General features: G+C 40.0%; 1 protein-coding gene across 1 annotated transcript in view; it reads left to right on the top strand.

Moving 5' to 3' along the window:
- The window catches only part of LOC140231622 (uncharacterized), a 155,962-nt gene that overhangs the window by 77,023 nt on the left and 53,927 nt on the right, over positions 1-25,012 (top strand). The window contains exons 3-5 of the mRNA XM_072311772.1: positions 8,444-8,509; positions 12,046-12,197; positions 16,920-17,016. Coding sequence (XP_072167873.1) covers positions 8,444-8,509; positions 12,046-12,197; positions 16,920-17,016 — 315 coding nt within the window. The remainder of the gene's footprint in view (positions 1-8,443; positions 8,510-12,045; positions 12,198-16,919; positions 17,017-25,012) is intronic.

The following is a 25,012-nucleotide window of genomic DNA, read 5'->3' as shown; positions in this document are numbered from 1 at the left end:
ATCCCTACCCCCCCCCCCCCCAAGGAAAGCAGAAAAAAAAAGAAGAATTGCTGCAAATGGAGGTACACATTGAAGAAATGATGGTCCAAAAGTAAGAACGACAAAAATAAATGAACAAGAATGGATCCAGAGGAGAAAAAAAGTGTGGAGGGGAGACTGTAAGAAACATGTGAAGAGGTCAAAGAAAGAAATTGAACGAGCAAATTTAATTGCCGGCATGAGAGCTGTGTACACTGTCTTTCAAAGAGGGTTGAGTGTAACACCACTACGCCTAGAGAGTAATGGCTCCTCCCCCCTCCCCCTTCTCGTAAAAAAAAAAAAAAAAAATAATAAAAGAGTTCACAGGGTGAACATGGTTGGTTTGCCTTTGAGAATGTCAGACTGTGTTTCATAAGCACTTCAGTCTTTATGACTCTAGCCTCTGCACTCTGGTATCTGTGCCTGTATTTATATGGCATTGTGTTACCATGGAGCTACTCCGAATAGTAACTTCATGAATCTTTACCAAAGAACCTCTTCCCGACTAAGAAGCTTGGTTGTTACATTGTCCTAAACATGCTAAAGTTTCATTGTTCTAAACATATTAAAGTTTTACTCTGATGCTGCTGCCATCTTTTTTTTTGGGGGGGGGGGGAGGGGGGAGGATGAGGGGAGAGGGAGACATTTTGTTACACACAAACATAGCACATCTGTTCCAACACTACAAAAGGCTTTGGGAAATTCATTTCCATACAGCATTAGTAAGGTGAATGTTCTGAGCTGCCAGGGTTTCTACCAAATAGACCCTCTACTGAAAATAAACGGACAGAGCTTGTGTTATCATTTATACCTACAGACAGCCAGGTTACACCAAGATGCTTGTGAGAAATTGATCCATTCATGTTTCCTTTATCTATAACTCAATTAGCATGGTATGTATATGTCTGAACATGTTTGCCAACAAGGCCTTTTTGTAAGGTTGAAATCATCAATAGTTTTCATTTGACAGACAGTAGCTACAGTGAGAGCTTTGGAATGCAGCTCCACAGCATGATCAAGTTTTATTTAATGGTTCATGAAACTCAAATGTGATTATTTCAAATGCTGTGCTTTGACTGGCCAGCTCCTTTTAGGATACTTTGACTGCAGATAGCTGAAAAAATGTGTGCAGCTGCTTTCTGCTTTTTCTGCAACTATGGAAGAATATGTGAGCATTATTATCCAGTGCTAGCTCAACCAGAGAGTTTGGAAATAGACTGCGTAACTTTGCTGACACACAGTGTGATAGCATCCTGTATGAGTTCCTTGAATAATATCATGATAGACCAAATATCTAAAATAAGTAGTCAGATATCAATGCACAATTCTGAGTCACAAAACTAATTTTGTGACAATGGCACAGGTTGCTAATGGTTCCTCCTTCCCTTCCCCCCTCCCCCCATCATGTTTTGCTTTGCTTGACATAGCGACAGTGGACCAGTGCCAGGCTACACACTAGTGTCCTACAAAATGCTATTGCTCAAAGCAGGTTTGTTTTAAAGTGCTTGTCACAATATGAAATTCAGAGATGCATCTCAGAGTTTGTATATTATGAAGCTGAAGCTGATCATATCTTTCATAATCACACTGTATACAGTGCTCAGTGTCCCAATTGATTTTGCCTCTTCATTTTAAAGAGAATGTGTTACCTTGGTGTTGTGTGGATCAACAGGAACATATGCATGTGTAACTTTGATAGATATAGAGCCTATATACATGCATAGCCCTATATGAATGTATACATATACAGAGATTGATTATTATATAAATAGATGATGTTTGGAGGAAACCTATTGAGGCACCCACACAAAAGGTAAATATCAAATATAAATTGATGTAAACCAGGCTGTGTACACATATGAAAGGACCAAGTAAACAACTTGTTTCTTTTTTTTTCTTCTATTTTTGTACATGCAAGAAACATTATTGAGACATATGGCTGTCACAGATAACAAGTAGAAATCTGCCCTGTGGAACCAAGTGGAGTTCAATGGTTAACCGTCGGGCAAAGTCCATTTGAACGGGTCATAAATCGACAGTTTGAAAACAACATTCAGTGGTTCCTGTGTGTTTACACCTTTCACATACCTATTCTGTGGAGATAGGCCAGAAGTGTTCAGCTTGTATCTGTTTTGTTAGCCCCTCCACTTCAAATCAGGGGAATTACTGTATGCATCCTCAAAGGCATTACTGCAAAGCAAGAAATATTCACGGCGTGAAATTTTTCAGGAACTGGAGCCGACAGGGGCATCAAATTTTTTTGAATTGCCACTGGCATTCAGTACTATACTGAAAACAAGAACTTTCTTGTGCATTTTATTTTCACAAATCTTTGCTCACAAAATTTGTGAAATTAAAATGCATGCAAAAATTTCTGGTTTCGCGGATATTCTCCCAACATTTGATCCTCAGTGCTATAAAACAAGTCTTTGCTGTTCTCTCTCACTTTTTCATATATTTTTACTCTCACCTTTTCTCACCTTTTTCTCACCCCCCCCCCCCCCCCCCCCCCCGGCTCTCTCCTTCTCTCAGTCTATTCTTTTTCCCTGTTGTACAATCTGTCACTTTCCTCTGCTCTGCTCATCTTCTACTTTATTTTTCTGTCACTCTCGGTCACTAGACCCTTGTCTGATCTCTCGAAAGCACATTTTTTTAATATTTTTTTTTGTTTAATGTCATGAAGTTAGAGATATAGTCTAACCCTCAGACTGTTGTCAAATGTGAGTAGCAGAGCAAGTGCTCAGCTCTGAGTCGACTGTCTGTGCTCTGTTAGCTCTGATTACAATACATCCTAACACATCCTCCTTTGCCCTCGAATGGCGAATGTGGGAGAATTTTCATGCCAAGTCCTCATCGTGTAAGGAATTGGATAAAACCATCATGGGGAAATGTGGGTGAGCTTGGGTTCTGCAAACCCCATTAGCTAAAGGTGCCAATGTAGAAGATGCCCAACTTTTAAGTGTTTGAGTCATCTTAACTTTTTTTCCGAAAAAAAAAGAAAAGAAAAAGATGAAAAGTTCCTGATATCTCATGAAACTTGCAATTGTGTAGCTTAAGTGAAGGCACGTAGTTTCTTGTCACTAAGGTTGCGTTCGAGCGCTCTCCTAATGCGAACTGTACTGTACCGTACCCGCACCAGAGGAGCGCTCGAACGCTCCTAAAGTGTACCGTATCGTACTGTACCGAGCCAAAAGTGGACCACTTCCTGATGTGCTCCAAAAGCATACCAAAAGCGTACCAAAAGTTCACTGTAAAGCATGCGCGTATCATGCGCTTACGTCACAATGCAAAAACATCATTCTCTTTGTTCGGGACAGCTGTAAGTAGTTCAAGCGCCAGGTGGATGACATTCTTCCTTAAAAAATGTGTGACCTTTTCTAAAAATAACTTGTGAGGTATGCTTTCTCGACAGAGAGCTCGAACACTTCAAATCTGGCACAGTTCGGTATGGTACGCTTTGGTTCGCTTCTAGAGTGCTCGAACACACCTACGTTATTTGTTATTTTACTTCTTTACTTTTGTCTGGTATTCAGTGATTGTGTTGTATCCGGTTTAGTGATTTTTCCTTGTAGTGCATTCCATATAATGTAGGCCTACTCCCAATGTGTCTTTGTTCTACATCCTGATCTTTATGTTTTTCTACACAGATACCTTCTCATCTGTTCTGGGAATTTTTCTCAAAGACCCAGTGAATTTAGATGCTCTTTATAATATATAGGTGTAGTTTGTATTTTTTTGTCTTGCTCTAATTTTCAAATTCTTTATTTCTATGTGGTATTCAGTGTTTGTGTTGTATCCTGTATGATGATTTTGCCATTTTGTATTATATGTGCTCCCAATATTTTTTTTTTCCTTTTTAAAATATTTTTTACATCCAGATCTTTGTTTTTCTACTACACTGATATTTCCTCGTCAGTTCCAGGAATTCTTTATTTATTTATTTTTTTCTGCAAAGACCCAATGTATTAGAATGTTATTTATGCAGTTTTTTCTCCCCCCCCCCCCTCAAAAAAAAAGAAGAAAAAAAAAAGAAATTGATTTGGCAATTAGCTTATCGTGATCAAGTCAGGACTCACTCTCCTTTTCTATTCAAATCGGATGTAAATGTAAGGACAGCTGCTTACAACTTCACATGAGGGCTGGATCTCTTGCTAATGGCAAAAAAATGCTCATTGACATTCACTGTAGTATTGGGGGGGGGGGTATTTGTTTTCTCGTAGATTTTACCTCTTGTCAAGAAATTTTATGTTTGTGACAACATTTATTAATCTTACCAAGACCTTAATTTTTGTGATATTTATGGCTAGGATGTGGTATTGTTGCTAGCAGCAATGGCACAGTTAGGCTTGCTTCCAAACCCAACTTCATCCAGCTGTAGTATGCATGAAGTTGATATTAGTATTGTCGCCTCAGATATTTTGTTTGTAATGGGTGTATTTGACATCAACAGCAATATCATAACAGCTACAGTATCATTAACATCAACAATGGGCCAAGCCCTTTGCGCTATAATTTTCTTCTCATATGCAAAGAGGGGTGAACATGCTCTATGTGTGTGTATGCCATGGTGCAGAGGACCCATCTCTGACATTGATGCACCATATTACTACTACTCCACAGCCCAGAGCTGGCCTAGTTTAATAGATAATCACACTAGTAGACCCACCCTGTGGAGAGGTTAACGATCTGTTAATAGGGAGTTTTCGATTGGGTGAACGAGAAGGACGTGCCGCCGAGCGCAACCGTACGTCAAGGCGTCACGTCTGTACGTTGACCCGCTGCTAAAACACATTTCGATTTCGGGCGCCGGCGTCACGTCTCGTGGCGTGTGCAGGAGGCAACCAGGCCCTGTGCCTTGCGTGCATATAAGCGGAATGTGTGACTCGTTTCTGTACTTGTAATATCTATTTTGTCTTTGACTAGATGCGTATCCTGGGAGGAATTATGTGGATTTTAAAACATGATGCATGGTAAGACTACTACTAAGGCAAATGCACTGCTGCATTCGCTAGGCCAAAAGCACCAAAATCAGTTTGCGTACAGCATTACGTGTAAATGCATGTGTGGGACTACGGTAGGCAGTTGCAAAGTGCGAAACAGTGAAAACGGGCAAATAAAGTAGGTACCAGAGGCTGTAGTTTGTATGTCAGCGCTGCTGCTGTGACGTGTCAAGATCATAAGCTTTCATGTAATTAGAATATAAATATTCTCTCGAAAGAAAAAGGAAAACAGGTGAAGTAAGCACGATTTCCCGAGAGTAATCGTGCTCTTTCGCACGATACCCGAGAGGAGTGTGACGTCATAGCAAGGGTGGGTTGAGCGCGGCGCAACCGATTTGGGTGGACGGTGATAACTGGGGTTGACGCGTTCGAAATTTGTGCGATGAGCCGAGGGTCGACACTCGCGCATGCGCAGTACGTAAAAACTACGTCATAACAGGGTGACGCCTGGCTCAACGTGCAAATCGAAAAGTCCCTAATGGATGCCCCAGCCCCCAGACTCGCGGATCCACATTGATTAGCATCGCGACACCACCACATGCAATTCGTAAAACTAATTAGCATCCAGTGCTTGTGGGCCCCTTATAGGCTGGTACCGAGCAACTTGCAAGACAAAGGAAAATTAGCATAATTTTTTTTGGCACATTACTTGTTAGCAAATTCCACCTAGAGCGGGAGTCCTTCATGAATATTCATACCTAATATGGACCTCATATGACTCATCTGCCCTGCCATTGCCAATTTGAACGTAGCACCTTTTTTTTTTTCCCCAAGCTGCCACCCAATATTTTTAGATCGTTTGATTATCTTGTCATGAAAATCTTAAATGCCTTCAGGAGAGCAAGGGTCAACTGGCACATCAAATTAAATTCTCAAATTTTTGGTGGTAGAATCCTTAATGGGACATTCACTGAATCTGCCTGTATTTACAAAAAGGTACTCCTTGGCCAAACCTGACAGTTTTCGCGAAAGTTTTACCCCACAAACGTTTCTGGTTTACAGTAAGTGAGAAACTAATGCAAATGCTAAAATAACGTTCAATCTGCACAAATCATCATAATGGTAACAAGAAATTTGCTTGTCTTGTATTCAAAAAAAAAAAAAAAGTGTGAGAAGCATGTGTTGGCACAGAGGTTAAATATACTTCACCAATTTAGGACTAACTGCTTATAAAAGAGAAACAGGAAGAGGAAAACGGAACAGGGGAAGAACGATGACAGAAGTCTGAAGCGAAATTTAACAACTCTGTTTTCCAAAAATGGAATCAAAGAGAAAGTGAAATGTCAAACCATGAGATGGGAGAGTACTTTAGCCATGATTTTGAAGAAACATTCTACTGAATATTTCTGTAGGCGAGAGCGTTTCATGACAGCGCTTGCTTCTTGCAACTTTCTCTTTTCATGGTCTATTTTTATTCTATATTGCTCCAGTGAAAGTCGAAGAGAAAGTTCTATGGCCCCTTGGGAGGGTGAGCAAATCAAAATGTGCCAAATGTGGGCAGGTTAGCTGGTGAATCACTGCAGATGAATTTCATGATTCCTTTTTGTGTAACAAGATAGTTCCTTCAAGGAGAGAGTTGTTATGTCGAAATAGCTGGGAAATGTTTTTAAAGGTAGGGAATCCCATTTGCATGCCTTAAATGAAGAGTTGTATAAATACAGTGGTATGTTGAAGAGAGTATCATTTTAGAAACTCCCATAAAGTATTGAAAGTGGAAGGTAACATTTAGTTCATTTTTATTGACCGTTAGATTTTGAACTGAATTTTTCGGGGCTCACCGTAAATTCCAGTACATTACTAGGCTACCTTTGCAGACCCATGCACTGCACGTGTGTCCATCATGTATATTTTGTGAAGAAAGTTCATCAAAACTTACAAACATTTCTATATATACATTCTTGCCACACACTCTATATGTTATTACATCAGCTCTTATACTTTTAGATTTGTGTTTATAGATAAAAAAAATACAGAAGACTGCAACAAAAAGGCTTAAGTGTGGCTGACACACAGAACTACTGAGTAGTTGAGTTTTGTGCATTATTCAAATTGTAGATAACTGTTGACTTTCAAATTTCTCAGCAGTGGCCTAAACAAGTCCCCTGAGGTTCATATTTAATGTTTTGCTGCATTTTGGGAGGTCTGTAAAAGGTATCCCCTACCTTTAAAGCAACAGATCATCAACACATGCTGTAATATTTGCAGCAACACATCAAGCAGAGTTGAGGTGTTATGAGCCAGTATCTCATAAATACCTATCTATGAATGACTTTTTGAGTTTATAGGAATTATCATGTTTCTTGAATGAAATTCTTGACTGGTTTTTGTGCTCGAAAGGACCAACAATACAATCCTCATACAGTATGCATTTTGTATGAAAAAAAAACACACCAAAAGAGACAAACATATTAACCATGATTTGTCCAAGGAGGAGGGTAAACTTATCTTTGACATTGCTAAATATGTCGCATATTGTACAGTAATGGCTGACAGTGCTGGTAGAAGGGGGAACTATACTTCTGTCATAAAACTTTGAAAACACAGACAATATTACATTCACAAAGTCTGTACATATGTATGCAACAATTTATGTGTCTTGTCGTTTGCGTGTGTATTTATCTGTTTATATACATATGTTTGTATGTGTATCAATGTGTGTCTTGGTCATAACGATACACCCTGTACTTTTAAAAGCCACGGTTCCAAGCCATGGTCCTGGATGTACCTGAGATTTGAGGGGTCATTAGCTTCAACCTCAGGAGTTGCCAGCCCATTAACCATCTTTACTATCAATCATTGGTTTTGAAGGAGACAGATTCCTCATCATTGTTCCTTTGCTGTCAATCACCTAATACCACAACTGATCCAGTTTCACTGTCTGTCAGCAGATTTTTAAAGAGACGACATCGACAACAAAGACTGTCCCTTGCTTGTCCTTTCGTTTTTCAACAAGGGGGAGTGCAGGTATAGGCTTTGAAGAGGACGTAGATAGATGTGGAAATACTTGTGGTTTTATTCAGACCCCCAGCTCATATGAAACTGCCATCACTGCAATAAGAATGCCCCCCAATGAAAACATGACCCCAATCCAACTTTTGTGGGAATATTTATTCAAAACCCAAGAAAGCAATGAAAAATCTAGGATAAGGAAATAAGTTGTTGATTGATGTGCTTTTAAATCTGTCTTGTAGTTGGTGCATTAAATTGTGGAAAAAAACCCATGTTCCCTCCCTCCCCCCCCCCCCAAAAAAAAAGAATATAGCAAAACATGAACAAACAGCAAATATCTACCCTACACTTGCCACTGCTACATGTACCTATGTACCAAAACTGATGTCTAGCTTTACTTCAGTGTTTTGTTTTGTTTTGTTTTTGTTTTTAGCTATTAACACGTCTTCTTTCCTTTCATTGTTTTTTTCTCTCAGAAATGGCAACGACGATGCTTCATCCTGTACGAAAATGGTGAACTGTGCTACGCTCTGGACTATGACGTAAGTTGAAAGACGTTTCTCTCTTACTATGTGTGCGCTTGTAGAGAACTGTTCTGCTCCAATTTTTACATCACAATGCAGGCGCATGCTTCTGTATCAATTTGGCTACAGATGAGACTGTAGGCGAGTGATTTTTCTTGAGAAGCGCAATGAGCTAGAATTTAGAAGAGTATGGACTCATGATGATTGACATCTATGGAAAGAGTTGCTGGAGTCTTTCATAAACATTTGTAGGTGAATGAAAACACAGCAATTAATTTTATGAATAAGAACAAGGGATCTGACGTATAGACACCACCAGTCAATCTCATATTTCAATAATCATCAACCCTTTGCTCAATGAAATACTACCAGTACTTTGGGCCATCAAAGGTTAACTGCTTCAATTTGGTTGTGCTTTGGATGTGCAAAGCATGGGTGGAAGGGTGTGGATGTTGTATAAAAGCCCAAAATTACTCAAAAGTTTTGATACTGACATGTTCTGATGTATTCTTCTTCTCGATGACTGCCAAAGTTCTTGACTGGTTCACAATAATGCCATGTTTTCCAAAATCGACAATATCATATGGCTTCAGTTAAGGGGGAAAGAGAGAAAAGATATTCAATAAGTTTGCACATAACATTTAATATACGATGCCACAAATGCCTACTATTACAATAGTTTCTTTATCTTTTGATGCCATAAAACGTGTATTTCATGGAAAGGCAAAGGAACTGTGTTACCTAGCATAAATGGATTTTCAACATCTTAAAAAGGAATTTAATCATTGAATTCAGCCTGCTTTGACAGAATGAACTTGCCCCTAAATCTAAAAAAAGATCAAAGACCGAAACTCAATTTTGGTAAAAACAAATGGCGAAAAGAAAACAGAATGGCTTGACAGAGACACTGTGGTATTGTCTTGTCTGAATATTGGATGAAGGGTGCATTTATGAGGCAGAATCATGATCCTAACCGCGTTTGAAACATTTTTTTGGCGATAGATTAACACAACCTTGTTTTCATATGTATTTAGAAATGTTGACCAAAAAAAAAAGGGGCAGTTTGAAACAAATTTGAGGCCGTGACTGCCTTTCTGCGAGTAGATAAACGCATTGTTGTTTTGAAATGCGTTTATATCTCCAAGCTGCCAAAATCAACTTTCAGCTGTTTCCAGTCGCGGAGAAAAGCATGCGCCATTTGTGTTTTTATGCCTCCGCCACGAAGTGGTGCCGGAGGCATTATGTTTTCGGGTTGTCCGTCCGTCCGTACGTACGTCCGTACGTCCGTCCGCTTTCGTTTACGCGATAACTTGAGTAATATTTACTGGAATTTTACCAAACTTGGTCCAAGTGTGAAGTATGATGGGGCAACGATTTGATAAGATTTTGGGTGAAATCGGCTAAAGGTCAAAGGTCAAAGGTCAAGGTCAAATCATGAAATTGTATCCGTTTACGCGATAACTCAAGACTGTATGGAGCAAATTTCACCAAACTTTGTTGGAGGATGATGTATGATGGGACAATTACTTGATTAGTTTTTCAGTGAAATCGGACAGAGGTCAAAGGTCAAAGATCAAGGTCAAATCCTAAAATTTATCTGTTTATGTGATAACTCAAAACTGGATGAAGCAGCTTTCACCAAACTTGGTCCAAGGATGATGTATGATGGAACAATTAGTTGAGTAGATTCTAGTGACATTGACAAGAGGTCAAAAGGTCAAGGTCAAATGCTAAAAATGTTGCTATTTCCCCCATATCTATGCAATGCCCGCAGTTATTTTCTTGAAACTTAGTGTAGACATGTACTACTGCGTAAGGATTCTCCAGAGAGAGTTTCATGTCATAAGGTCAAAGGTCAAAAGGTCAAAGGTTAGGTGAAAATGTTGCAATATCACTTTTCTCGCAAATGGTTCAATGTATCTTCATGGAACATGGTACATATGCATGTTCTGACTGGCAGGGATTATCTAGGGGTCATGGGTCAATAGTCAGGGGTTCAAAGATCAACGTTAGATGTTATTTCGATATTTTGCCAGTTATGTGAAACTGTCATCACACATTGTCAAGACATTGTACTATACACCTATTGGGAGAATCATGCGTTATGGCGGAGGCATCAGTCGCCGTAGCGACATTTCTAGTCTGTCCATTGCTTGTGCGTGAATGGTGAGGCATGTTTGATGGTATGCAGTTGACCTTTACTTCCCGGGTCGAATGGCGCAAAGCAGCTACGCAGTGACAATGCTCAAATCGTGATTATACTGTATGATGGTTTCGATGAAAGTGGCACCCCAAGAATCGGGCTTCAAACCATGTTCGTAGATGCCATTCAAAAATACGTTTTGAAACGGGATTCTCTCTCTCTCTTGAGTTAGATGAATGCAGCCTTAGATATTAACGCATCCTTGATCCGATATTCAGACAAGACAACACGTTTTGTTACCCTCTTTCTCATGGGCGGGTTCACCTGAGGGCCAGACTGCTGGCTTGTATGATCTCTGTTGACATTGTGGGTGCTCCCAGTGTCTCTTCCTTCATCCCCCGATCCCCTCCCCCAACTCCGCCCCTGAGAAGAATAGGAGAGCAGTGCGTAACCCCGATAATGTTCCTTCAGGCATGACCTATCACCATCAGACCATTCACATAACTGTCCAGAATTTGTATTCTGTTGCTCTTACGGAGTGGGAAGTGTAAGTTGTAATATTGTGTTAACTATTGCAATGTAAAATACAGGTTAAAGTGAAATGAACGGGCAAAACCAAAATAACCAACAATTATAATGCGTATAATATTAGCTCTTATGAAAATCCCAATATTGATATCTATATATTTGGATATGTTTGTGGAATATTATTTGTCTTTCATCTGTAAAAGTTGCCTCATAACTTATTTCATAACTTTTAGATACTAGAATTTTTAGAATATCTCTCAATCAAGTGGGAATTATTGTTCAGTTTCCTAACATGGACATGACCTTAAAGATATTCATGTCTTGAAAAATCATGTGTTTTCTTGTGTGGTGATTGTTGTATGTATATCGTACAGTAAATGATGTATTCATAAGTGACAAGAGGTTGTCTTTTTCAGTTTGAATTGTGATGTCTTTGTTTGCTGTTAAAGATTATTAGATGTATGAGGAAATTTTGATGGCATATTATGTTGAATTTAATGATTGTGCCAGTCATTGACTGTATAAGGGCACTATATAAATGATCCAATTGTATTGTATTGTATTGTATTGTATTGTATTGTATTGTATTGTATTGAGCTATAACATTTCCTTGTTCAGTATACTGTGTTTACCGTATAATAGGAATTTTAATGATGTTCATATTCTTCTGATTCTGTGCAACTTATAAAAAAAAAAGATTGATCTGTAACAATGATTTCTAGTGCACTTTATTTAAATGTTATCCACAATTCCTAATTGTTAACTTTTTATGAAAACTCCTAGATGAGCTGGACATATGAGTTTGCATTCATGTATCAGTCATGTGTTAAAGCTATGAACAGTTTACGTTTTAATCATGTTTTACGTAATATCTGTCCACCAGCCCAACACGATACCACAGGGTGTGGTCGACATGTACCAGTGCACCAAGGTCTTTGCTGCGGACAAGCTCACCGGCCACCCCTTCTCCATGGGGGTTGCCACGCCCGACGAGACCACCTACATCCGGGCGGAGACCAGGGAGGAAAAGGACAGGTGGGTTAAAATGGATCCAGACTTCCTTTTGACTTTTTCGTATACATTGAGTAAGAAGTGTGAAGTGTTCTGCAAGAGCACACCACTGCCAGCCAATGGTAGCAACCACTTTCTGATGCAGAATATACCTTGGATCTGAAGATGGCAGCTTTTTTGCCAAAGGAACATGACCTTCACAGGTGATATTTAATGCAGTTTAGAAGATGGGAGCATCATGTTTGTTAACTGTCCCTTATTTCATAGCTTGTTCCCCCCCCCCCAAAAAAAAAAAAAAGCAATTCATGGATCAAAGTTTGGTCAACAAAAGAAGTATGACAAGATCATCAGTTTAAAATGCTCTATCAAACGAAAGGACAGAGTTACAAGGGTGGAATAGCCTTTTTTTTTTTTGGAGACAAATGTTATCATTTCTCGACATCAGTATGCAGCGGAGTGCATACATGTTTCGTCTCGGGCATGCCTGGCCTGTGAGGTCAGGCATGTGTCAAGCAGTGAATACCGCCATTGAACCGTGCTGCCTCGTAATGAGCCATCTGATATCTTGGCTAACCAATCCCCCGCCATCTCCTAACTTTTTCTCCTCTCTGTCACTCCCAGATACATTAGCAGTTTGTATTCTGTGCAGGAATGCCAAGTGTTTAAATATCAAAATGAATTTCCCCCAACACCACGACACATGTGATGGCCTATGGAGTGTTTGAATGGAGATCAGAGCTAGCCGTGCTGGAAAGCGGTGCTTGTGACTTGTGGGGTAGTTCCATTCTCTTTCTCTCTCTGCTCTATTTACACATTGAGCTAGCAGAGTCTTCATCATCATATACCTTCCCATCTAAGATGAAAAGTTGCTTTCTCCCCCCCCCCCCCCACCCCGCAGTGATCATGAGTTATGTATTGAGAAAGAGAGAGGGGTTATTTTAGAAACGTGACGAATCACTGTAAAGTTCAATTGGAGACAGTCCGTCAAATAGCCACAAATATCACGCTCTGTGGGCTAATTGCGGCTGGCCTTGATGGTTGTGTCGAACACGGCGTTCCAACGGACAGGATACCCAGGGACTTGTCCTCGGAAGCAACCTCCCAAGTTTGGAGCAATAGGAAGTTATCCATTTCAGCATATCGCGGGGTTGCAGAGTCGCCAATAACAACACCGACAAAGTGTGACTGCAGCCAGTTTATCTGATCCGCTCATCTGTGCGGTTAACTTCGTACCATTCTCAGCAATTCTAGTCACCAACCTGTCGTTTGTGCTACCCCCAATAGACAGTTTATTAATAGTTTCACACACGTCATGAACATCATGTAGGGAATCATAATTCTTTGAAAGAATCGTGCGGAACTTCTGAGCATATGCTGCCAGAATATAGGACACAGCAGTTGCTAATGTACAGAAAAGACAGCTCACAGAATAGATGACTAATGCTTTGCTCATAAATATAGCATATATTTCACAAATATTACAAGGCCCCGGTATGAATTGAGAATAACAGCTGTGTTTTTGTGGTTTTGTTGTCGTTGTTGGAAATTGCTGATTCCCTCATACATGCTTGATTACATAGACTATACATTAAAAGCAAAATTGTGTGAGCTTGCATAAATTGCAATTTGTGTATGCTTAAAGTTTTCAGCAGAGCTTTGGATATAGGGAAATTATACAAACTAGCACAGCCTCAATGCAAGCATCAAAAGTATAGCATTTTTTATGTCTTTTTATATTTTTTTTACAGATGATCATAAAGAAGACTGTAAAATTATCATGTAAAATGGCTCAAGTGAAACTTTGCAGAAAGCTCAGCTATCCAGACACTGAAGGAAGAGGACGAGATCAGGTTTCTGTCTGGTTCTTACGTTTCCCCGTGGTTTCACGTGAAATACGAACTTCGGGCAATGCTGACAATCCTATCTCCTTCGAAATCTCTTTGGCTCTTTCAGTTGGATGGATCGCATCTCGGCTTTCATCCCCCTCCTATGTCTGCATCCTGTACCCCAAGGAAGGTCCTCCGTACCCCATAGATGTCATGCTATACTGCCATTTTTTTTTCTCCTTCATTTTCCCTTTTTTTCCGAGGACGTAGACCTTGAGAGGCGAACTGGGAACGATGCTGATTGAGCGTCTCAATCGGCTTCCCTTGTCAACTGTGGGTGAACCCTCAGGGAGCCGGTGGCACGGCCCCGGTTGCACCCCCTTGTCTGTTAGGGAGTGGTTCGGATGATGTTTTGCTCCCCTTGTGATGATGTGAGTCTGAGACCCAAAGAAACAGTCATGGCTTTGATGTAAAAGAATGACACCTTAAAGATATGGAAAAAAAGAAAGAAGAGATGATATACTGATGCATCATCATGTAATGACCCATTTTCTTTTCCTCCTCCTCCCCAACCCAATTTCTTCCCTTTTATTTTGTTTCTTCCCTCTCATGTTCTGATTCCTTGTTGTCATGACTACAAGAAACGGATGCTCAAAATTTGTCAAACTACAATGTGCAGATGCTCTAGATTCATTATCATCTTTCTGTTTTATCTCATCTTTCTTCTGCTTTCTTTTGATCTCAAGAGATTAAAGATGTTTTCCAAAATCGAATGCTTTGTAGACAGTGTGAGGATAGGATATAAAGGATATGGATCAACATTCTCAGTGTAGCTAATGTTAGAATCTTTGAAGTTATAGTCATTGTTTTCTGTTTCCTTCCATTTCAACATCACTGTAGCATGTACCATCACCATCCTAACATGATCACCACCATCATTATCACTATCACCATCATCATCATCATTATCATCACCATCATCACCATCATCATCACCATCATCACCATTATCATCATCATCATCATCATCTTCATCACCATTATCACCATCATCGTCATCACCATCTTGTAATCAGCAACAATATAACAAAATAGCAACATTGTTGTGATAAGAATTATTACTCTCATTCCTACCGTCATTCCAAGGTGACTTCAAACAAATATTCTCTTACCCGCTAGTGTCACTAGGTACATCTGTATGTGTCACTAGGTATTGTAGATGTCTATATCCTCATGTATTTAGGGCGGAACACGATGGTATCTGCCCCCTATTGTTGCTTCAATACACTGTGGCCTTTTCATTGCATCGACTCTTATGTCATACCCATTGTGTTCTTTGTAACATTTGCCAGGAGGCTTTTTTTTTTACGTAACTCATCCTCACTCCACAATTGTGCCCCATGTTCCAATTCTCTGTATTATTGCTGCTCTGCTGTATCCATGAATAGCCCTTTGATTTTGTCTTATTTTTTTTTTTTTTTTTGGGGGGGGGGGCATTGAGAAGATGATAGTCATGGTGGGGTTTTTTTGTCATGTAGGCCTGCCTGACTGAAAACTCAAGAGAATATTTGCCACTGACGTGGTTTTGTCTGATAACTCCATATTGCATCAATCCAGCACGGATGGATAATGCTGCTACACGAGCAAGAGGGACTGATTACAATATAAGGGCAAGAGGGTTCTTTTGCCCCTTGCCAGACCAGACGCTGTCAGCAGGGTAGAGTCTTACACACCTACTCACCACCAAGACCTCATCCTGGGCCTCAGCTTGAGCCCATGAGCTTGCACTTCCTGCGAGTCCCCTGTACACAGCAGATCAAGTGTCCCTAGACCTTGCAGGGGGAGGGAGATGCTCCCTATCCCCCCTCCCCACTCTCCAGAAGATACTCAAGAGTTTCTGGGAGTTTGACCCCTCCTACCCCTCCCTTTTTCCCTCACCCCCATTCTGACTGATACCGGAGTTATAACTTGAAATCTTTGACCTTCGAGGGGTGCCCACTACTTTTAATATCTGTCTGATTCTTCGCCCCTTCTCTGATATTTTCATGCCACTTCTCTCCCTCTCTCTCTCTCTCTCTCTCTCTCTCTCTCTCTCTCTCTCTCTCTCTCTCTCACTCTCCCTATCCCTCCCTTTACATATCCTGTATCCAACTCTATGTGTATAATTTTCTCAACTTTAAAATAATGATTGATACCAGGGGGTACTTTAACTCACACTTCCTTGCCTATTCAGACTGCCATCAGAAGGTAGCAATGTCGAAGTGCAAGCCTAGACTTACGGCCACTGACCAATTCTTTAAAATATTTGTCGAACTTTGCTTTCTTAGCTGCATGGTGATATCCAAATGGATAATTGAGATTCCTCAGGAATTCAAATGTTTGAAAATTAATTACACTGTGACTGTCCCAATATGTAATTGTGAACAAATGTCTCGTAGTAGTGTATAGTTTTTAATGGAATCAAACTGAAATAATGCGGGATCTGATAATCATTTAAGGTTAAATCCTCCACACCAGCTCCTATTGTAAAGTGCTATCACTCAAGGAACATTTAATGCAAATTTACCATTTCAATGACTTATGTTTTTCTGTTATGTTCCGGGCTAATATGCTTGTGTAGTTTGGTGAACAAATAGCATTGTAGTATGATCTTCAGAGTCACTGTATGATACTTGTGTAGTCATTCGTGTAATTCAGACTGTTGTTGAATTACAAATGCTTGTGACCGTTAACCTGACATAGAAAAAAAAAGAATTATTTAGAGGCAAAAATGTGTGCAACACTTAAAATATTTCACTACGAGGAGAGTATTCATGATGGGGCAAACAATCTCAAGACCCCACAGTGCATTTTCACCTTTGACCCTATCCCTTTAACCGTCACTCACCTGTCTTCATCTGGCTAATTTTGCTGTTCACAGTTGGTACATGACCCTCATCGAGTATCCTGAGATCAACAAGGAGAATGAGAGGCAGAAGAAGAGGAAGCGTGGTGTCTTTCCCATGGTGGGACCCAAGGTGAGAACAAACAAAACAAAACAAAACAGTGCAAAACAAAACAAAACGAACAGACAGATGGACAGACAAATGGACAAGCAGATTTCTGTAAACTTGAAATGTTTGTGTATATTTGTGTGCAGTGTATTAGCAGCAGTGTGTGCTCCATCCTGTTGTGGCCACAGTAGATTAATAGGGAGCTTTAGATTTTGACGCGCAGACGTTTGAGCCGACGCTTACGCTGGACGTTCTCCTCTCCCTGCGTCGTGTGGAAAAGTAGCTTTACATTACGCTGGGACGCAACGTATAAAAAATAAAATCGCGCCCCCATATGATCAGTGCATGAAGAAGCTCTCTACGTTGCAAACTGTGCGGACGTGAAAATAGCCCAGTACGCGTAGTGAAAAACTCAGGCGACGCAAGCTAAAAATAGATTGACTTTACGCGCGCTACTGCGCACGCTCAGAACATGTTTTTTTCCTTTGAACGTCCGCGCGTCTAAAATCTAAAGCTCCCTATTACCCTCCTCCCCCACAGTCCTCCCATCAATTCCTTGCCTCTTCATCCCATGTGTGTGGTTGCCAGGGGAAGAGGTACAGATCAGAAAACCAAGCAGACTGTGATCCTGATGAACACAAACATGTAAAAAATCTGCCATGTTCGCACTGAAATGTTCTCAACATTGGGAGCGTATATTGTGATGCATAGATTATATCCAAATGAATGGGGTGGGGAATAACTTACTGCTTTCATATTTTTGGCCATAGCGATAGTTGGACCATTGCTAACTTCAGCCAAATGTGGTTGATGTGAAATAAGAAATTCCCAGCTTATAATGACACAATTATGCAATATGGGAGAATTGTGTTTCAATCAAACTGCTTTCAAAATGGTCAGTGGTACATTCTGAGACTTACAGCAGCAAGGTTTTGAGGATCACTAGATCTTTTATGGAAAAGCTTATGTTTTTTATCTGCCATTTGAATAATAGAAGATATACGCAGTACCCACTGCATGCTATAAGGATTAGAACCAACACTTGCTGTTGGGCGAAAGCTCGTTGGTCTAGTGGAAATGACGCCTGTCCGGTGATCAGGAGGTCGTAGGTTTGAATCCTGCTCAAGTATACATGCCCATGGTATTTTTATCATGGCTACTACTAAAACACTGATCAATTCAGTGCTTATTTATGTCGATGTAGGGCAATTTGTCAATCAGTTGCGATGTAGAAGATACGTGGCAATATATGCTAGTTTGAAGGTAAAGAAAGAATAGTGATAGAACCAAATCATTAGATGTTGCTCTGTCCTGATTACATTTTTATTATGTTTCATAAATAAGGAAGGTGCTCATTCTGTCAATAGTCCCACATATCTAAACTTGTGCTGGTAATTTCTGTCATACATGCTCATCCATAAGTGTGTTTTTTTTTTTAAATCTTGTGTATCCACTCAAACTTGTTTGGGATCTGAATCTCTGTAATCCACAATATACGAGACTTATAATGCAGCTTTTTAGTGAAATACATTTTCGTTACCAGCGCTGTGATGTTGGCTTTAAATCTGCAACAGCCATAACAGAATGCATTGTGTACGCCACCCTGCACACCATTGCATGATCCCCGGATTGAGAGGAATAATAATCAATTAGGGAAGAATCACAGAGAGTTTAGGGGGATAAAGGCATTGGATGAGATCCAGCGAGGAACCCGCCGGTCTTCCCTTGCCCCTGCACCCTACACCCACCCTCCGTCCCCATCCGTTCCATTTGTGCGTGAGCTAGCGTGCCCTCAGCAAAGTGTCAAGTAGATCAAATGACAGTCTTTGGCAAATCAGATCAGGATTGGTTAACCGTAAAATTGGCTCGATCTTGTCAGTATCTGCGATGGCAAAGAATTATCACGAATGTGTGAATATTTTTCAGAGAGGCGTCAATCACGATTCACATGCAGGACCACGGCAGTAGAAAAGTTGGCGGGGACAATGTTGGTGTTTTTAGGAAATGAGTGGAAGAGTTTCTCATTTTATCATTGTAGAGAAAGCCTTTCTTTAGTCAGGCATGAGCACTGAGCTTATCATTGCACCTGAAATTCAGCAATGATACTCAATGTATTTTAGCTGAACTCAAAAGATATGTTTCAGTTTCATACTGGTCACTCACTCTCTAGCTGCTGTTTGGCCAACTGTTGATGACAAGTTTTTGCAGAAATATCCATTGCTGACAAATCAGGGTGACATGAAGGGTAAAAGTCAGCTTTGTAGCTTTAAAGGCACCAGTCAGTCCAGAGAAGGCACTTGCAAGAATCAAGAAAATGTAACAATTCTCCTGTGCATTCATCTACGGAGTTTTTTTTGGCGCAAGACTTTTGCCATGTTAAAGACCTGGTAGCATGGGGATATGATGGATGGTCCAGTTGAATCTTTCTTCATTGGCTGCCCACCGGCGTTCATTCGAAAACCTCAAATAGCGATTGTCAGAGAATATGCTTCATTGAAGCATACACTCATCTGTAACTTTTGACTCCAGTCAAGATTCTGTGACTATGTGTTTACTTACATATAGATCAGTGGTAAGGCACTACATAATTTGTTGGGATGATTATTTAATATATATGAGCTGAGCCAGCCTCTCTACTCCGTGGTAGCCCCAAATTACTGGGTCTTTAAGACAGCCCCCTTCTTGTCGAGCTATTGTTTTGGAATACCCTCCCACACCCGTGAACAGCTCGTGACACGACTGTTTCGACGCAGGTGAGTCCGATGTTTGCCCTGCTCTCCGTGGGGAATCTGTCAAATAAGATTATCTCGTCATCTTCCCCCATTGGGTGCAGGTGGGAGCTTTCAGCGAGTGGGAGAGAAAAAAAAAAGATAGAAAGAAAGAAAGGAAGAAATGAAGAAATGATCTTAGAATCGTATCTTCATGTGCGCACAACAGACAGGGAAACACACACATACAGACAAACATACTTGGGTTTGAGATGTTAGAAACATGTACCCGTCTCTCTCACTCTCTCTTTCCTATCTATCTATCTATCTATCTATCTATCTATCTATATGTCTATCTATCTATCTATATGTCTATCTATCTATATATCTGTTTATCTTTCTACCTATCTATCTATCTATTTATCTATTTTTATATTTATGTATCTATCTATCTAGTTATCAATCTATTCATCTATCTGTCTATCTATCTATCGACATATCCATTTATCTATCTATCATATATATCTTTTTTTTTTCTCTTTCTCTGTCTCCCATACCCTTTTCTTTGCAGAACCTGAATACTTTAAGATGATAGTGAAGAAATATAAAAGTAATCCAGTACCTGTCAAAAGGGTTTATTGCCAGTTGGTCTAAGCCTGTTTTTTCCCCGAACTCACACTTGTCTTAGTCATCGACTGGATACGCCAAGATTTTTCTAGGCTCTTGCTGAGCCTAAGTAATCCATATCATGACATGATTTTAAGCTCTGCTCCTAATCCCAAACTCTAATAATCCCTTGGTCTTTTTTTTTCAAACTCTGCCAAAAGTGACCATAGGATAAAAGATCAAGTTGCATTATCTTGTGTGAGAAAGCAGGTGGATAGGACACATTTTTCAACATCACAAACACCAGCAAGGCAGGAAACTGAACCTTGGTAATAACTTGTATGAAAGTTTTACATAATTTTTATGCACAAAATTTGGGGCCTGTGATGAGCAGGTACATATCGCTGTTTAGGCATCAAACCTCATATCTAAAAAAATTTCAGATGTTTTGGGGTTGGACAGCTTGGAGTTGAATAGGACATTACTTGATTGTTTATCTGACAATTAATGCAAAAAAAAAAAAAGAAGATCATCTTTACCTAAATTTGAGATACAAAGTCTTGTCACCCCAGCGACAATGTGTATGTAAGTTCAGATGTGCAGAAATGTCATATTTATGTATTACAAACTAGGCTTCAATTACTGTATATGCTATCTATTTCTCGAGTCTAAACTTTCGCGAATCAGGAACTCCCAACGATTTTGTGAGTGGTTAAATTCGCGATCGGGGAGTCCTGTTCTGAACGGAGAAGTGTACATGCGTACGTCACATTCACATCGAGATGAGAGTCAATATTTTCGTGCGTCTTTTATTACGCGAATAGCACCTGACTTGTAAAATTGGCGAAAATAAAAACCTCGCGAAATATTCGGCGTATACAGTATTGATATAAGAGACTTAATAGTATTTGGTCTTCGGTAGTGCTCCAAAGTAGGACAAACACAAGTTTAGAACTGTAAAGGTACATGGTAGAAACTGCTGTAACAACCACTTGAATTGATACCCTTTTCAAGCAGAGTTAGAAGGAGATAGTGTTGCATCAGGCTCCGTCACGCACTACTGCATGTTACCCTGTGAGGCTTCAGTGGCGAACGAGAGTGTGAAAAAGGGCAGTTTCCTGCTCCTTTTGAGGGCAGTTGACTTCTGACTGACGTTCTTGCCCCGCTGATGTCCTTTGACATCCTGTAGTTGGGCCTCAGCTGTTGTTGTGGTATTGACAAGCTATCTGTACTACCACAGCATTCATGTCACGTCCCTGAGATCTTTCAAAGACATACTTCCAGGTTTCTATCATGTCATATTAGGAAAGAGACCTTGTGCTAAAAGCAACATTGCCTCTCCATGCTGCTTGAATATATGAGCAGTAAGCCATCTGTAATGGACCCACAAAGTCAAAATGTGTGTTTAGAAAGGTCTCCCCACTGATGGATGCAGAGTCAAACTCTTCCTTGAAAAGTCTTCTATATTAGGGCCATTCCACATAGTGCAAGATGTCTTCAAGACCACTGAAAGACTGTAGAAATTGACAGATCTCTCAGTGAACTTACAATGATTTCCAAGGTCTTTCATGATTCCTAAGTGATCTTTCAGTGAATGTCATGGTCTCCACAAAACGTTTGAAACAGTTTAAAATAGTCTTTTGGCAGTCTTTTTTTTTTTTAAATGGTCTTTCAGTGATCTCTCAGGAGTCTTTCAGCAATCTCTCAATGGAGTGCTCAAGGGTCTTCTATTCTTTCATTTACCTTTCATCAGTCTCTCAAGAATTACATACTTCCATGTAAATCACCTTCTTCTCTCTCCTTGTATTTGGCTCATACCCTTCCTTTGCTTGACTCCCCTTCCCCCACCGATCCATTTCTGCAAAGTTTGATGCATAGCTCACATCTGGCATCATAACAAACGTCTACTTGTAGGTCACATGGCAAATCAAGCAGATCATTGGTCTCGCATGGAGATTTTGATACAAATATGCAATACATGTTTTCGACTGTGGATGTTGTTGTTTTGTTTTTTGTCTAGGTGCTTTTTTTCTCTTGACAAGTAAAGTTCGTCTGTGGTGATGTAGGTGCCTATCTTTTTATAACCATGAAGGTTGGCCATGAAAGCAGAAAGTAGACATCGTTTTGAGTTCGTTTTTGTTGGGAAATCCCCCTTGATTTCATGTTCTTCTTGGCTCCTTCCTTACAAACAACAAGGAAACACTTTACCTGTTGCTGTCAGAGGGAAAAGTGAAAGCTTTGTTGCATTGTTGTTGGTTTGTGCTATCTGATTTTGCCATTCCATCTTGGCACGTAGTCACATAATATGAGCTGAACATGCAGATATGTCTGTGTGATAGGTTGCCTCTGTGAAAGTTAAATCCTGTTAAAACCCCCCAAAAACAAACAAACTCCAAAACAACACAGAATTGATATCATTACCTACAAGTTTTAAGTTTTGGCTTTGATATCTGGAGTTGAATTGAATTTATAACAACAAAGATGAAATTGAGGCATTCTCCAGTTGCGCTCTCATTGTCTAAGAAAATATCATAATTTACGAGACAAAAAATAAAACAAAGCAAAACAACAAAACAAAACAATATTTTTCCAGAAAGCATGAGCAAGACAATACATAGTCATTGTCCTCTTTTTTTTTTTTCTGAAAAGATAATTTAGTGATGTACATTGTAGTTATGTTGTTTTTCTTTTTAGGCAGGAAATGATTTCAAATATTTTAAGCAAGTTAAAAACAACAGGAAGTTTTCATGGTCATGCACAGAATCTTGTTTTCTTACTGTGATTAAAGTGAGCAGTTTATCTCATGCTGAATAATCTAGATATGAAGTACTCAGAAAGTTGACGGCACAGGCAGAGCAATATTTTGAGGAACCCAGCTTCTAGTGAGATAGATCTATATCTCTTTGGTGCGAGAGCAGTCATCAGTGTTGAGGTATGATATAGGCAGGGAACGAATGTGGCGTGAGAGTCTTACGAAATCGTTCAGTGAGCCGGCCTTACGACATTAATTCGGGATTACTGGCACAGACTGGGAGAAGTGTGAAAGATAGGACGAAGAAGAGTTTAGCGTGACTCCGCGCAGGCAGTTGTTGATTCCTCGGTGTGATTCATTGTATAGTAAGGCATGGCTTGCATCAGGATGAGAGAGGGAGAGATGGAAAATGTGTGTTTGTGTGTGTGTGTGTGTGTGTGTCTGTGCCTGTGTGTGTGAAAGTGGGAGAGTGAAAGAGGAGGGGGGAAAGTCTCTTTCCTAACATAAATTTATTCAGGAATCAATGAAACAGGATGATTGATAGGTCTGTGCACAGCAAAGACACAAACTTCTCTCACATGTGAAGGGTAATAATTTCAGACGTTCCTGGTCTGGTAATGATAAATGTTCCAGTTCCAGGGCCCTGTTCCATAAAGCTGTTTGTAAAGTTACAAATGACTTAAATATGGCAAGCCAAGTGGGTTTGCTAAGTTGAAATCTGCGGATGATGATGATTGTTCTTTTAACACACATTTTTATTTGAGATTGTATTTTTGCTCCTATGTAGATGAAATATTGACATTCAGTCATACTTTGTTAAAACGTAAAGGGAAAAAAAAAGTGGGCGCACATATTGGTACTTCATATTCCAGTCGTTTAATAAAGTCATGCGTAACTTTATAAACAGCTTTATGAAACAGGGCCCAGGTCCAAGTGATGTTCATTGAAGAGGAAGGAAGTTTAAGATCAGAATTGTATGGCACTCACCTAGTGTGCATGAACCGTAATAAACTGAGCTGCTCTTTGCCAACATGAACCTGAGTTTGGAGTGGATTAGGCTGAATGATGGTCAGGATGGTAACGTTTGCTGCTCATGATTCATCAGATGGAAGGCCATCTCCTATAAAGTGGAGGCACGTTTCAAGTCGATCTCCCAGATTTGGGGGAGCAAGGTGCCCCTTCCTGCCCCAAAATTCCCCGCTAATTCCATCCTTTTTGAGTCTCAATTACTCACGATTCATCTGCGTATGTGCTTGCTTTTACCTCAGATTAGTTTCGGAAAGAGTTTTAAGTTGAGCTGTCTGTGTGTATGTGTGTGTGTGTGTGTGTGTGTGTGTGTGTGTGTATGTTTCTATTTCTCTTCCACCAGGATCAGAGTTGATTCAGTCCTGTGGAGAGATGTGCCCAACAGGGTCAGTACCTGGGACCAACAGCTGTGAATGGGAGATCAGACATGTTTTTTTCGTTTTGTTTTGTTAAATAATGAGCTAATGGATGAAAATTGTAATTTAAGTTGCCTGGGTTTACAGGTTTACTGTACTGCACTGCATATTAAGAGTGGTTTGCTCAGAATTGTCATTCCTTACCCTGAAACATTTTAACCTCCTCCCCCCCAAAAAAAGAAATAAATAAATAAAAAAAAAAATAAAGAAATCTGTTGTGGTTATGAGACTTTCTAACAACATTTGCATCATTCTTCCACGGCCTTTAGAGGTTAGGAATTTTCACTAAGCTATCTTCTGTCTTGTAGCCACACAATCAGTCACACATACACACACAGCCATAAACACAACAAATGCTTAAAGCTTTATATTAAGAGCATTGTGAGCATGAGATAGCATGTGTGCCCGTGCAATCAGCCGTCTTTTGCTTATGTTGTCGAGTATCATGGCCAAAGAGCAATATGAGTCATCATTCTACGGCTGCTACCAGGACGGAGCGGTCCGAAGAGAGC

This window comes from Diadema setosum, chromosome 8 (assembly GCF_964275005.1).
Source record: "Diadema setosum chromosome 8, eeDiaSeto1, whole genome shotgun sequence".
NCBI lineage: Eukaryota > Metazoa > Echinodermata > Echinoidea > Diadematoida > Diadematidae > Diadema > Diadema setosum.
Note: the sequence above shows the minus strand (reverse complement) of the source record. Positions and strands in the feature narration are given on the sequence as shown.